Source organism: Cucurbita moschata, unplaced genomic scaffold (assembly GCF_002738365.1).
Source record: "Cucurbita moschata cultivar Rifu unplaced genomic scaffold, Cmos_1.0 Cmo_Scf00011, whole genome shotgun sequence".
NCBI lineage: Eukaryota > Viridiplantae > Streptophyta > Magnoliopsida > Cucurbitales > Cucurbitaceae > Cucurbita > Cucurbita moschata.
In genome coordinates, this window is record NW_019268527.1 from 3,661,695 (window position 1) to 3,675,368 (window position 13,674).

Here is a 13,674-nt window from a genome sequence, read left to right on the forward strand (position 1 = left end):
AGACTTGAATGTTCCACTGTCCGAACCAGCATTATTATATTGTGATAATCAAGCAGCATTACATATAGCAGCCAATCCAGTTTTTCATGAACGTACGAAACACATTGAAATAGATTGCCATATAGTTCGAGAAAAGTTACAAGCTGGAATCATCAAACCGTGTTATGTTTCGACCAAAATGCAATTGGCAGATGTTTTTACTAAAGCTTTGGGAAGACAGCAATTTGACTTTTTGAAGGACAAGTTGGGTGTGATCGACATACACTCTCCAACTTGAGGGGGAGTATTAAGAGGATATTTTGCCGTGATAATTAGTTAGAATATATCTCAGATATTTAGGGAGTTGTTAGTATAGATTTTATTAACCGTATATTTTATTTATTTACCAAATTTAGTTAGATATATATTTTTTCTATTTTTAGGTATTAGTTGATAGTTTGTATCCTATTTAAACGTGGTAAACCTGAATGAAGATCATACTTTCGATCCCAATTCTATTTCTATTTCTCATTCTTAACAGAACAAGATTCGATTTCAATGGGAAAAAGATTCCTCGGTCAACGAAAGACGCTGAAATCGAATCCGCCATTAATGGAACGAGGGGAAGATATAAATTGAATTCGTGACGAAAAATTGCATGCTCTGGGTCAGCCCATTGCCGTTCTTCCCCTTTTTTCGAGCATTAAAAGCCAACTCATTGATCGTTAATATTTATAAATTATAGCCATTCATTTTCGATGCCTTTTTTATTATTGTTATTATTTTGGATGAAAATGGGAATCTTTTTTATTTTCTGTTTTTTTAGTTATAATATTAAATAATTTATTTATATTTTTAATAATTTTTAAATTAGTTTTTATAATTAATAATTCTTAAAATAAAAATAATCATCAAATACCAAATAAAGTGCTTTAAAAATTATTCTATATGAGTCGATCTGATGTATGGAAGGAAGTTTTGGTTCGTACGACGGTCGGTGTTACCGACTCGGATTAAATCGAAAAATATTATCAATTTTATTATCAATTTAAAAAAATATAAGGGATTAAATAAGAAAAGTAAATAAACCTTAAACACTACAAAAAAAAAATTAATGATTAATTAATTCATAAAGTCAATAATTCAAATGTATACGACAGATTAGTCATAAATAATAAATTTGGAAATTAATTTGCGATGAAATTTGTCCTTTTTTGAAAAATAAAATATTTGAATGGTAACCGATTTTTGTCTGATTTTAATTTTAATTTTTATGTGTAATTTTTTTTTAATAATTTTAATAAAATAATTTTTTTGGGTTGAAAAAGTGTATTTATGTTTATATTATTATTCACGAAATGTGTTTAAAAATGCGAAAAGTTGTCGAGATTAAAGGGCGCGACACCATCTTGTTTGTCGGTAAGGGAGGCGAGCACCACAAGTTGACCGGCGTTTACTTCATCTCGAGGCCCAAGGCTAACCTTGTGAGTCTGGGTCAACTCAATGAGGCTGACGGCTTCATCTCCATCAAGCACATGCTACTCAAAATCTGCGATGATTGACGATGGCTCCTACGCAAATTCGGCACACGGGCAAATCGTCTTTTTAATAGTTTTTAAATTTGAACTTCGTCTTCAAAGTTTTAAAACAACATTTTGTCTTTAAAATTTAATTTAATTTATAATTTTAGATATTTTGAAATATAAGAAATAAAATAAAAGAAAAAGGTAGGGTAATAAATGATTAAACGTTAATATTAATTATATCAATTTAAACCTTTACCATATCCGATTAAATTTACACTCTCACTTTTAATTATATCAATTAAATGACTAAACATTCAAATCCATTAATCCATTGAACGAAACATTCTTTATAATGATTGAAAACCTCTGTTTAGTAAACACGTTTCAATAATAAAACTGATAAAGCCAAAACAAACAATATTGACTAACAGTAGACTGAGCGGTTACAAATATACTTATAAAAAATTATACAACTCTTAAAGTTTAGAGGTAGAAATCAATTTTCTCGGGTACGGGAACTACTTGCTATAAAAGATCTCGAACCGTACACGTGAAGAAAGAACAGATTGTCACAAGAAACAAACATTATTAATCAATAAACTTTGCTTAATCTAATTCAAACACACAAACCAAAAAACCAGTAAAACGTGTCTGTTCTTCCACCTCCTATAAAGGGGTCATAACACATCTAGTTGTCAATGTGAAACCACATATGAACGCATGCAAGTCAGCACAGATACGTACAAGGCACGAAATGAATTGAATTCTAGAGCAAGTTGTCATCAAAACAATCCCACACTTCAAAACCAGACATCTCAGACAAGCAATCTTCACAACTAGAGAGTAAATGAAGAAAAAGAATCAAAGAATATAAATATAGAAAGCGATCATATCTTCATTTCAAGCAGATCTAGGAGAGTGTTTTGGTTCAGAAGACTAACACATCATCCCTACCTATGTACCCAATCAGAGATCCAGATCAGATTCTTGTGCCAGGCTCTCTATCTGTTCAGCATGGGGCTTGAGTCCTGTGTATTGAATCTCATTTCATGTTGAGGTTGAATGTACACACTTTCAATTTCTGATGGTTGTGCATGAATGTTATTGGCATTGGGCGATGATGCTTGAACTTCGTTGCGAGACTCGGCTAACATCTGAAAGTATGCGTGAGGTCCCCAACCTGTAGATAAGGTGTAAAAGTTCGAAAACGTCAGTTCGAGAACGCTATGAATGCTCAAGAATCAGGACTACTTGCATATATGACATTTGTGTAACATTTTGGTTCTAGTGAAGTAAGTGGGCAAAGCTTAGGATCCAGCTTCAGAAGTATTGAAGTTGACATTAAAGTTCAGGTCAAGGGAAAGTCAACTACTGAATCATTAGAGCTATAATTGATTACAATAGAATGGTAAGGTCAGAGGAGCAACTTTTCATGTTCATATGGACGTGGACAGCAAATCAGAATACATCGGAAAAGTAAAACTAGCTGCAACCAATGAAAGAAAGGAAGTAGACAAATCCTGTCTTGTTTGTATGCGCACATGTATACAGATAAGTATCATTTTTAATTCATTTATCTTAACAACTATCTTAGGGAAGACTTCTTCCGGTCAACAACATAAAAATCACGGATCCATGCTTGCTTTAAGATTATGTGAGATCCCACGTCAGTTGGGGAGTAGAACAAACCATTCTTTATAAGGGTGTGAAAACCTCTACCTAGTGAACACGTTTTAAAACCTTGAGAGAGAATCCGGAAGGGAAAGCCCAAAGAGGACAGTATCTGTTAGCAGTGGGCTTGGGCTGTTACAAATGATATCAGAGACAGACACGGGACGGTGTGCCAACGAGGATACTGGACCCCGAAGGGGGTGGATTGTAAGATCTCACATTGGTTGGGGAGGAGAACAAAGAATTCTTTATAAGGGTGTGGAGACCTCCTAATGAACGCGTTTTAAAACCTTGAGGAAAGCCCAAAGAGGACAATATCTGCTAGCGGTGGGCTTGGGCTGTTACAAATGATATCAGAGAGAGACACGGGACGGTGTGCTAGCGAGGACACTGGACCCCGAAGGGGGTGGATTGTAAAATCTCACATTGGTTGGGGAGGAGAACGAAGAATTCTTTATAAGGGTGTGGAGACCTCTCCCTAATGGACGCGTTTTAAAACCTTGAAGGGAAGCCCGGAAAGGAAAGCTCAAAAAGGACAATATATGCGGTGGACTTGAACGGTTACATATTAGGACTCGGGAAAATGAAATCTGAGATGATTAATGAGGCCCAGAATCTAACCAATCAATTTTTCTATTAACAAGGTTCTAAAGTTTAAAAACAGAGAAGAAAAAAAACTACTTTTGACCAGGCCAGATGGATCTCAATGCACGGTCAAAGATTCAAAAGTAGGACTAACATGGAAGAAATGTTACAAGATTGGTTCTTGGGTAAAAGAAATAATAAATTTACCATGGACAAATCATTGCTTCATTTAACATAAAAGTAGAATGCACAACTTTCAAGGAAACGAATGATATTGTGGGCCATACCATCAATGTGATAAGGTGCTGGAAAGAATTGCAGATAACAGAAGGAAGCAATTGTCAGCCCTGCACAGAAGGTTCGGATAAGACATGAAAAGAAAAAATCATATGAAAGTAAGAGCAAATGAATAAGGTATTGGATTAACTGACCAAGAAGACCCCCGGCAAAAACGTCTTGCCAGTGATGCCAATAGTCATCAACTCGAGTAACACCAACAAGAGCTGCAACAAGCAGGGGTAGGAAGACAATACAGAGTTTTGCAATATGGCCCCTTTGGTCAAATGCTCTTATTTTCCCAGACAAATACCAAGCAAGAAATCCAAGGCCCGCAAAAGACCCTGCATATAGACAGCTTCCCTTGTTAATAAGCTTAGAAGAAGCACAAGACAGAATATAAACTGAAATGGAGAAAAAAAAAGAACAAAGGTAATACATGTCACAAATAAGCATTTGTATGCATTAACCCACAACATGAACTAATTAACTAATAACCACTGCTAAATAACCAATGCTAGCAGGAATCACGACTCTTCACAATGGTATGATATTGTCCACTTTGAGCATAAGCTCTCATGGCTTGGCTTGGGTTTCCTCAAAAGGCCTCACACCAATGGAGATGCATTCCTTGCTTATAAACCCATGATCATTCCCTAAATTAGTCAATGTGGGACTCTCTCCCAACAATCCTCAACAGTCCCCACAAAACGTGATATGACGTTAGGGTGAAAAAATCTAAGCCTTAACAGTTTTTGCTTTATTATAATTTCTTAATCTTTATCAATGGCTTAACTTCAAACCATTAAAAAAGGATACAGAGTATCAAGTCTTTGTACATTAGGATGACATCGTCAATGTGCGACTGGATTGGTAATTTAAGAAAGATAAAAAGCCTAATTTTATTCAATCATCTACCAGAGTATAGGATTTTTGACTGCTATTCAATCAATCTGTGAGTGCACATGTAATGATTACAAAATGGTAAAAATAGACAGTCACAATCAAATAACATAATTCAGAAGAACACATCTTTCTTACAGGAAGTATGCCCACTCGGGAAGCTTTTATATCCTTCTTTAATAACATTCTTATCTCCGGTGCATAAAACACCAGTTGTGATTTTATCAAATACCTGCAGATATCAAGTACTAATCTTATAATGAGTAGGAATAATAATAATATAAAGAAAAAATAGGAGCATAGGAACACGAAAGATGTTTGGATATGAACAAACATGAAAAAAAAATTGAAAAAAACAAACCCCTTTGCCATCAGGGAAACAGCGCCAGAAGAAGTCTGGACGTGGCCGACCAACAGCATCCTTAATAGCATCAGTCATTACTCCAGATATTAAAACAGCAAACAGAAGTCCTGAACAAACATGATCAATCATTAAATGTTATGCTTGGCAAGATTATCCAGAATCACAAGGATCTCCAATTATTATTAAATGAGAGAAGGAGACGAGATACCCAATATGGCATGGTGGAGATCATAGACATCCTTTCTAATGAAATAGTAGATAATAAATACAACAAAGGGCATCAATATCGCAATTATCTGTTACAGAAAAGAAAAAAAAGAAAGTCATATTGTTTATACTTTCCACAATAATGTCAGAAAAATAAACTACCGTGGAATTCACTATAAACACAAATAAATGAAAGTTTCAAACATACTGGAACTGCCCAAAGGGGAACAGTATTATCTTGTAATGGAAATTTCAGGTCTGTCATCATCTCCTGTCCAACAAAGTGATGAAATGGCTCTATAACGTTTAACACAACCTCTATCACAATAAGGAGCAAAAGGATCAACCAATCTTGAATGTGGATTCTTAATAATCGAGCTCCATGGGATCTCACAGTATGAGTACCCAATTGAATTTCTGGCATTTTGTCTGTGAACTGATAACACGAGGAGAAGAACCCGATTGGTTAAGAAAACATATTGATGTAATTTAAGCATTATCAATAAGAAAGAATCACGTGTGCAAATGACTTAGTATACATTAAATGGGTGTTTTCATGTACACACAAAGAAAATTATGAACAGAATTGAACCAAATATTCTCCTCTTTAGACTTTCCCTTTCAGGTTTCCCCTCAAGTTTTTAAAACACATCTGCTAGGGAAAGGTTTTCACACCCTTATTAAGGATGCTTCGTTCTCCTCCTCAACAGATGTAAAATCTCACAATCCACCCTCCTTCGAGGCCCAGCGTCCCCGCTGGCCACTCCCTTTGAGGTTCAACCTCCTCGCTGACACATTACTCAATGTCTGGCTCTGATACCATTTGTAACAGCCAAGCCCACCGCTAGCAGATATTGTCCTCTTTGGACTTTCCCTTTTAGGCTTCCCCTCAAGGTTTCTAAAACACATCTATTAGGGAGAAGTTTCCACACCTTTATAAAAGATGCTTCGTTCTCCTCCTCGATGTTGGATCTCAGAATAACCAAGAAATCTATCATGAATGCCACATAACACAAGGAATTTTCCAAGTAAAAATGACAAAAAAAAACTCTCCACTAGAACCCTAATAGTGACTATTCACACTAAATAGAACAAGGATAAAAAAGCACGCACTACTACCGTGAGATTACTGTGGTTGTAAAACAGGCGCTTTGTAAGAAGAAAATCGGTCAAGAAATCTTCAAATTGAAAGTCATTTAGCCACACCCACACACACACAAACACACAACAAGTTGAACGTAGATTCCAGTAACCATTCAAACTCAAAACCAAGCCTCCCTAACTCATCTCAACTCTAGATTTACTAAAACGTACCAAATCACCTGATTCGATCCAGAATAGTCCAAAACAACTTCAAATTACCGCATAAAAGTGGAAGATAAAGACAACAAAAGAAACACCCAACAATCAGCAAGGAACAAGAAACACAACACTTCATCGTGGAGCAATAAAGCAGAAAACGAGAAGAACAACTGAAAATAGTGAGTAATTCAGCAAATCAACTAGTTCGGACAGAGTTAACCGCATTTCATCTCGTTTCATCGAAGAACAAACACATTTCCAGTTCCAGCGATGGAATGAAAGAACGAACCGGCAGTGTAACAGAGAATGAAAAATGGTGGAGAAGAGAGAAAGTACCAGTGGATTCAAGCTCGAATGAAGACGAAGAACGGAGAGGGAAAGCAAAAGGCAGGGAGAGAAGACGATGAACCAAATCCCGTCTGGAATTTGAATACAAAACCGCGTCGCGCTAAAGACGGGTGGGAACTCCGACCGTGGTAAAGAGTCGCCTTTGCTGAACCCAAATCCAAAACCAACCATTTTTTTAAATTAAAATAATTAAATAATTCATTTTCTATATTTTTTTTTTTTTTTTTTTTTTTTGTTCCTAATCCTTCGTGTTTTTTTTAGGGTTTAGGGTTTAGGGTTATTCTCGACTCACTCGTTATGATTACTATACTCAAAAAGCTCGATATTGTTATATACTGTTTCTGTCTTCCATTGTCGGGATTGAACAGTTTTCTTTTTGTTACCTTATTTGAATCGAAGATCTCGGTCTGTTTTCTCAAGATTGAGTAGTTTCCTTATTTGTTGTCTGTAGTAATTCTTTATCACCCGCTACCATCATGCTAAATTTCTGTTCTAACCTTGAAAGTTGATAGGACAGTAATGGTCGATGATCGTGAATCAGCAAAATTCTCGTAAATTGTATAAATATAATGGCGTATGTTTAAATAAAATTATCGCGTGCTTTAAACTTTTTCAAAATTAGTTTTTAATGATTTAAAGGGAAAATTACTTTTCAAAAGTGCTTTATTCAAAGTCTCAAATAGTATTCCTTGCTTGGTCTTATTTTGTCTCTTTTTTTTTTTATTGCAATTATTTGCTTTATAGAAAAAGACAAGGGAATGTTTGGTTTCTTGTCTTGTGACTTTATGTTTTTTAATGTGATTTATCTAAAAAAAAAATAATTTATGTTTTCGTCCTTAAAATTTAAATATTTTTTTTCTTTTTAGTCCTCGACCCGTATATATATTTTTTATATCAAATATACCCTTTTCATTTTGAGGGTTGAAATTGATCGAGAAGAGGTTTACATGACATAATAGTTAGTGAGCTGACAAAAACGCTTAGTAAAGAAATTAAGTTATCGAACACACTAAAATAAACTATCATTCTTATTCATCATGCTAAGAAAATCACGTGTCTCTAGAACTAAACGGTTTTTTTTTTTCAATCGGGTTTTAGTTGTCTAAATATTTTCAATTCAACCCCTTATATTTTAATTTTTTTTTAACTATAGGTCCTTCTGTTATAGCGTTAAAATTGCCTTAAGATAAATTTACGTGACAATTAACGAGTTTAGAAAAATTCAGGTCATAGATTAAACCATTCAATTCCTCTTCTGGTGGTCTAGCTCCGTTTTCGAAATTTTACTGAAAAGGGTATACATGATAAATTTTGAAACTACGAGGGATTAAATTAAATGTTTTTTTTTAAAATACCCGAATGTTAGAAACTAAACCGTACGAGAAAGGGCAAAAGGCCGTAAATATACAATAAAGAACAAACAAACCTAGATCATCTAGCTCCCATTTCCATTTGGTCGTACGTTTGATTGTGCAAAGGTGTTGGAACAAAATATGTGTCGCCATTTGGTGTTGTCTGTTCTTCTTCAACAAGCACATCATCAACAATGGCTGCAGATCGAGGTGTTGCATTAGCCCTTGCATGGTGCTCTTCATGTGCTTTGAAGTATGCATATGGACCCCATCCTAAGACAAACACAATCATTTTAAGGTTAGAATATGTCTTAAAGTCTCTATGTTTCAATTTAGTCCCTGTTGTTTGAAACGTTTTAGTTTGGTCCTTTCAATTATACCCGTTATTGGTGGTGCGTGTTAAATTTGGCAAGTGACGATGGTGAACTTCATGCATACATTGTTGAAGATTGTTGGGAGATGAGTCCCACATCAGCTAATTAACGGGTTAATCATGAGTTTATAAGGAATACATCTCCGTTGGTACGGGACCTTTTGGAGAAACCAAAAGCAAAACTATAAGAGCTTATGCTCAAAGTGGACAATATCATACTATTGTAGAGGTTTGTGATTCCTAACATGGTATCAGAGACATGTCCTTAACTTAAACATGTCAATAAAATCCTCAAAATGTTGAACAAAAAAGTTGTGGGCGTCGAAGATGTACTCACAAGTGACTCAAGTGCCGAACAAATAGTGTATTTTGTTCAAGGGCTCCAGAGAAGGAGTTGAGTCTTGATTAAGGGGAAGTTGTTTGAGGGCTCCATAGGCCTCAAGGGAGGCTCTATGGTGTACTTTGTTTGAGAGAAAGAGTCAATTAAGGGGAGGCTATTCGAGGACTCCATACGCCTCAGTAGAGACTCTGTGGTGTACTTTATTTGAAGGCTCTAGAGAAGGAGTCGAGTCTCGATTAAGGGGAGGTTGTTCGAGGGCTCCACAGGCGTCAGGGGGGAGGCTCTATGGTATACTTTGTTCGAGGACTTCAGAGAAGAAGTCAAGTCTCAATTAAGGGGAAGCTGTTCGAGGGCTCCATAGGCCTCAGGGGAGTCTCTATGGTATACTTTGTTCGAGGACTCCAGAGAAGAAGTCGAGTCTCAATTAAGGGGAAGCTATTCGAGGGCTCCATAAGCCTCAGGGGAGGCTCTATGGTGTACTTTGTTCGAGACTCCAGAGAAGGAGTCGAATCTCGATTAAGGGAAGGTTGTTCGAAAGCTCCATAGGCCTCAGGGGAGGCTCTATGGTATACTTTGTTCGAGGCTCCAGAGAAGGAGTCAAGTCTCGATTAAGGGGTGGCTGTTTGAGAGCTCTATATGCCTCATGGGAGGCTCTACAGTGTACTTAGTTCAATAGGAGAATTGTTGAGAATTGTTGGGAGAGGAGTCCCACGTCGGCTAATTAAAGGTACATCTCCATTGATATGAAGCCTTTTGGAGAAACTAAAAGTAAAGCCACGAGAGCTTAAGTTCAGAGTGGACAATATCATATCATTGTGGAGAGTCGTAGTTCCTAACATACATATCGAGCTAACAATTAAAAAACCTTAGTCTCTTGAATGGCTACCGCAAGTTCACTAAATTTATACCGCGTAAGTTATTCCGAGTCAAGGGCATAATTGAAAAAAAGATGGACAATAAGGACTAAATTGAAAAATCACATACCATTGCCACTATAGGGAGGTGGGAAGAACTGAAGGTAGCAAAATCCAGAAACAACCAATCCTGTCACAAAAAAACAGAGCAAAAACAATCATTAAAACACATGAACTCATCGTTGTCAGTCTAAAATCAGCTCATTGTTTAGCAGAAACCTATAATAGCTCCAGCAAAGACATCTTGCCAATGGTGCCAATAATCATCCACTCTAGAAACTCCCACAAGTGCAGCACCAAGCAAAGGGAGAAACACCAGGCAAAGTTTTGCTACATGACCTCTCCCATCAAATGCTTGGATTTTTCCTGATATGTAAAAGGCTAGAAATCCTAAGCCCGCAAACGACCCTGCGAAAAAGAGGTCATAAACGGTTAACGGTTGTCAACCCGAGCATAGCTTAGGTCGTTAATGCATTATAACATTGATTGTGCAGCAAGAGATTTGAATCTCTACGTGCCCTTGTTGAGCTAAAAAAGAAAGAAAACGTGATTTGGTCGTTGAATATAACGGATATTAGAAGGAAGTAGATGTAAGATTTGCCTACATGAAGTATGGCCACTTGGGAAACTCTTGTGTCCTTCCCTTATTTCACTCTCTTTCCCGTGACATATCACGTTTCCTGTTCGGTCGTATGCCTGAAATGAAAAAAACGTCTTTTGTAAAAAAAGAATTATTCGAGGAGGCCACTACAATATGGTTAGCAATTTTACACTATTGGAAAAACGAGACAGATAAACTATAAAAGTAGTTTGAATCTATATCTGATTATCATTAAGAAACAAATAAACTTTCGAGTCTACCAACAGTTATTCGGGAGCTTAACTAGTCCAATAGCAGATATTGTCCCCTTTGGCCTGTTACGTATAGTCATTAGCCTCATGGTTTTAAAATGCATCTGTTAGGGAGAGGTTTCCACGCCCTTATAAGGAATGTCTCATTCCCCTCTCCAACCGATGTGGCATCTCATAATCCACCCCCTTGAGGGTCCAACGTCTTTGTTAGCATACCACCTGGTGTCTGGCTCTGATACCATTTGTAACAGTCCAAGCCTACCGCTAGTAGATATAGTCCACTTTGGCCCGTTATGTATCGTTGTCAGCCTCAGGGTTTTAAAACGCGTCTGTTAGGAAGAGGTTTCCACACCCTTATAAAGAATGCTTCATTCTCCTCTTCAATCGATGCTGGATCTCACAATCCACCCCCCTTGGAGCCCAACGTCCTCATTGGCACACAGCTCAGTGTTTACCTATGATACCATTTGTAACAATCCAAACCCACCGCTAGCAGATATTGTCCGTTTTGGCCCGTTACGTATCCTCGTCAATCTCACGGTTATAAAACACGACTGTTAGGGAGGGATTTCCACACCCTTATAAGGAATGTTTCATTCCACTCTCCAACCGATGTGGAATCTCACAAACACATTGTACAGTCAAAATAGTTGTTCAGTACCTCTATTCCATCAGGGAAGCAACGCCAAAAGAAGTTCGGTCGAGGTCGACCAACGCCATTCTTAATAGCATCAGTGATAATAGCAGTGATCAACACCGAAAACAAGAGCCCTACTCACAACAAACAAACAAACAAACACGAAACATCAATAAAACACGACTCAAATCGTAATCTTTTCCACACGAAACTCGTCTTTATAACACACAAAAGTACCTAAAACGGCATGATGCAAATCATAGACGTCTCGTCGCCGTATATAAACGATCAAGAATATCAAAATAGGCAGTATAACAGCATACAACTGACAAACAAACAAACACTGTTAAGCATTGCACTGAAGTTTGAGTAGCTCAATCATCAATTCTAATCTTTTTTGTTCAAGAACACAAAGGATTCATCAAATGCTATAACCAAATCAATATCGAAAAACTCGAAAAACCGACAAAAGGGTTGTTTCTAATGCCATAGACGAAGCAAAATCAAAGAACTTACAGGGACAGACCAGACAGGAACAGTATTATCCTTAAAAGGAAACCTAAGATCTGTCATCATGTCCTTCCCGACATAGCGATAAAACGGATGAACAGAGACCAAAATCACTTCAACCACGACAAGAATCAGCAGAATCAGCCAATCAAGCAAATGATTCTTAGCAACATTGGCTCCATGGGATCTTATGGTAAGAACTGGAGGATCCACACCCTGAAAACGCTACAAAAATGAAGGATCGTTATGCAAATATCAGATAGTTTAGGGCCATTTTTGAAGTTTTTACTAACCTGAAATCCATTTGAGGAAGAGAAGCAAGCCATTGATGAACAGAAATGATTCTTTGAACAAATCGGGGGTTTATTTGGTCGGAAAGCGTTGACCAGACATGAAGAAAGAGTTTACCTACGAATAAAATGAAATGGGTCGCTTGGTCCAAAAAATGGTTTTTTCCCTTCTTGTTCGGAAGAAACAGAGAAGGCGGCAGTTGGGGACGATACGACGGCGTTTCGTTGAGAATAACGGCGATTAACCGTTGGGCGATTTATAGAAGGTCGAAGCTTTTTTTGATAATCGGAAGATTTTTGTTCCATCGGGGAATTTGAAGTCAACGATTAGATTTAAAATATTTTTATGTTGTTGACCAAAAAAAATGGTAATATTTTAAAAGTTTTATGTTTTTTTTTTAATTTTTTTTTATGGGATGGATTTCACATTTATATTTTTAACCAAATTCCCAAAATAAAAAATTATTATTTTTAGTTTTTTAAAATTTAGCTTGGATTTTAAAAAAAAAATAGATATTAAAATTTGATTTTTAAAAATAAAAAATTAATATTTGGTAATCATTTAATTTTTTTTTTTTATTGATGGATAATTAACTTGTAAACAATATTTTTTTTGATATTATCTACATCCTTTTCTAAAATATATTTTTTTTATTTTACTAAAAATGTAAATCTAAAAAAAATTTGAAAACCATGATAAATTATCATAAGTTAAAAAAAAAAATCAAATAATTATTAAATTAAACTTTAATTTTTTTTTTTTAATTTCAGTACATATTCATTGAACTATACTCGTTGAACTATACCCGTATTAATAGTGTGCGGATATATATGGAAGCATAAATCTCTAAAATAAGTTGGTGTGCTCGTATATATGGAAGCATAAATTTGGAAATTCCTCTCCTATCACAAAAATAAAATTATTTTAAAATTTATATATATATATATATATATATATATATATATATATATTAGATTTAAAATTGAATTTGAATTTTATGTTTACTTTTCACCCTAAAATTTTAATAAAAACGAAGTTCGTGCACTAAATTTGTGATTTTATTATTTATTTTTGTGTATAATAAATGAGAACAAATGAGAAGTTCATATATTTATTCGAGGAAAATTAAGTATATAAATTTATTAGATACAAATAATCGTTCAAAATATACCAGGATAGAGATTAAACGGTCAATCTTATAACAAATAATAGGTGTCTTATTTTCTTAATTATATCCAAATTGC

General features: G+C 35.7%; 3 protein-coding genes across 7 annotated transcripts in view; all 3 read right to left on the minus strand.

The window, feature by feature from the left end:
* Positions 1-673, minus strand: part of LOC111449464 (amino-acid permease BAT1 homolog) — a 17,249-nt gene extending 16,576 nt beyond the window's left edge. Inside the window, exon 1 of the mRNA XM_023089363.1 lies at positions 522-673. The gene's annotated coding sequence lies outside the window, so the exon portion shown is untranslated. The remainder of the gene's footprint in view (positions 1-521) is intronic.
* Positions 674-2,142: 1,469 nt separating this feature from the next.
* On the minus strand, positions 2,143-7,313 carry LOC111449467 (lipid phosphate phosphatase 2-like). 4 transcript variants are annotated; one of them, XM_023089369.1, is made up of 10 exons: positions 7,150-7,313; positions 6,826-6,919; positions 5,720-5,947; positions 5,513-5,600; positions 5,302-5,411; positions 5,079-5,172; positions 4,193-4,381; positions 4,049-4,108; positions 2,460-2,685; positions 2,143-2,341 (listed from the first exon to the last, which is right to left on the minus strand). In XM_023089369.1, the coding sequence occupies exons 3-9, from the start codon at positions 5,933-5,935 to the stop codon at positions 2,507-2,509; spliced, it is 936 nt and encodes a 311-aa protein (XP_022945137.1). In that variant the 5' UTR covers positions 5,936-5,947; positions 6,826-6,919; positions 7,150-7,313; the 3' UTR covers positions 2,143-2,341; positions 2,460-2,506. The 4 variants fall into 4 exon arrangements, with proteins under 4 accessions (XP_022945137.1, XP_022945135.1, XP_022945136.1 ...); XM_023089367.1 differs by having other exon boundaries at positions 2,233-2,685; XM_023089368.1 differs by lacking the exon at positions 6,826-6,919 and having other exon boundaries at positions 2,233-2,685.
* Positions 7,314-8,412: 1,099 nt separating this feature from the next.
* On the minus strand, positions 8,413-12,676 carry LOC111449379 (lipid phosphate phosphatase 2-like). 2 transcript variants are annotated; one of them, XM_023089247.1, is made up of 8 exons: positions 12,433-12,676; positions 12,146-12,355; positions 11,867-11,954; positions 11,654-11,763; positions 10,746-10,836; positions 10,360-10,548; positions 10,211-10,270; positions 8,413-8,786 (listed from the first exon to the last, which is right to left on the minus strand). In XM_023089247.1, exons 1-8 carry the CDS (start codon positions 12,463-12,465, stop codon positions 8,593-8,595), a joined length of 975 nt encoding a protein of 324 aa, XP_022945015.1. In that variant the 5' UTR covers positions 12,466-12,676; the 3' UTR covers positions 8,413-8,592. The 2 variants fall into 2 exon arrangements, with proteins under 2 accessions (XP_022945015.1, XP_022945014.1); XM_023089246.1 differs by having other exon boundaries at positions 12,146-12,364.
* Positions 12,677-13,674: the final 998 nt, after the last annotated feature.

Bases quoted from the DNA above. Each gene is read 5' to 3' on its own strand.
- LOC111449379 (XM_023089246.1), bottom strand. From the start codon at position 12,465: ATGGCTTGCTTCTCTTCCTCAAATGGATTTCAG. The intron at 12,365-12,432 runs GTTAGTAAAAAC...TCATTTTTGTAG, and splicing joins CTTCCTCAAATGGATTTCAG to CGTTTTCAGGGTGTGGATCC. The intron at 11,955-12,145 runs GTAAGTTCTTTG...TTTGTTTGTCAG, and splicing joins TTCCTGTCTGGTCTGTCCCT to TTGTATGCTGTTATACTGCC.
- LOC111449467 (XM_023089369.1), bottom strand. From the start codon at position 5,935: ATGCCAGAAATTCAATTGGGTACTCATACTGTGAGATCCCATGGAGCT. The intron at 5,173-5,301 runs GTTTGTTTTTTT...TGATATCTGCAG, and splicing joins GTTTCCCTGATGGCAAAGGG to GTATTTGATAAAATCACAAC. The intron at 2,686-4,048 runs GTATGGCCCACA...CCTTATCTACAG, and splicing joins AGCACCTTATCACATTGATG to GTTGGGGACCTCACGCATAC.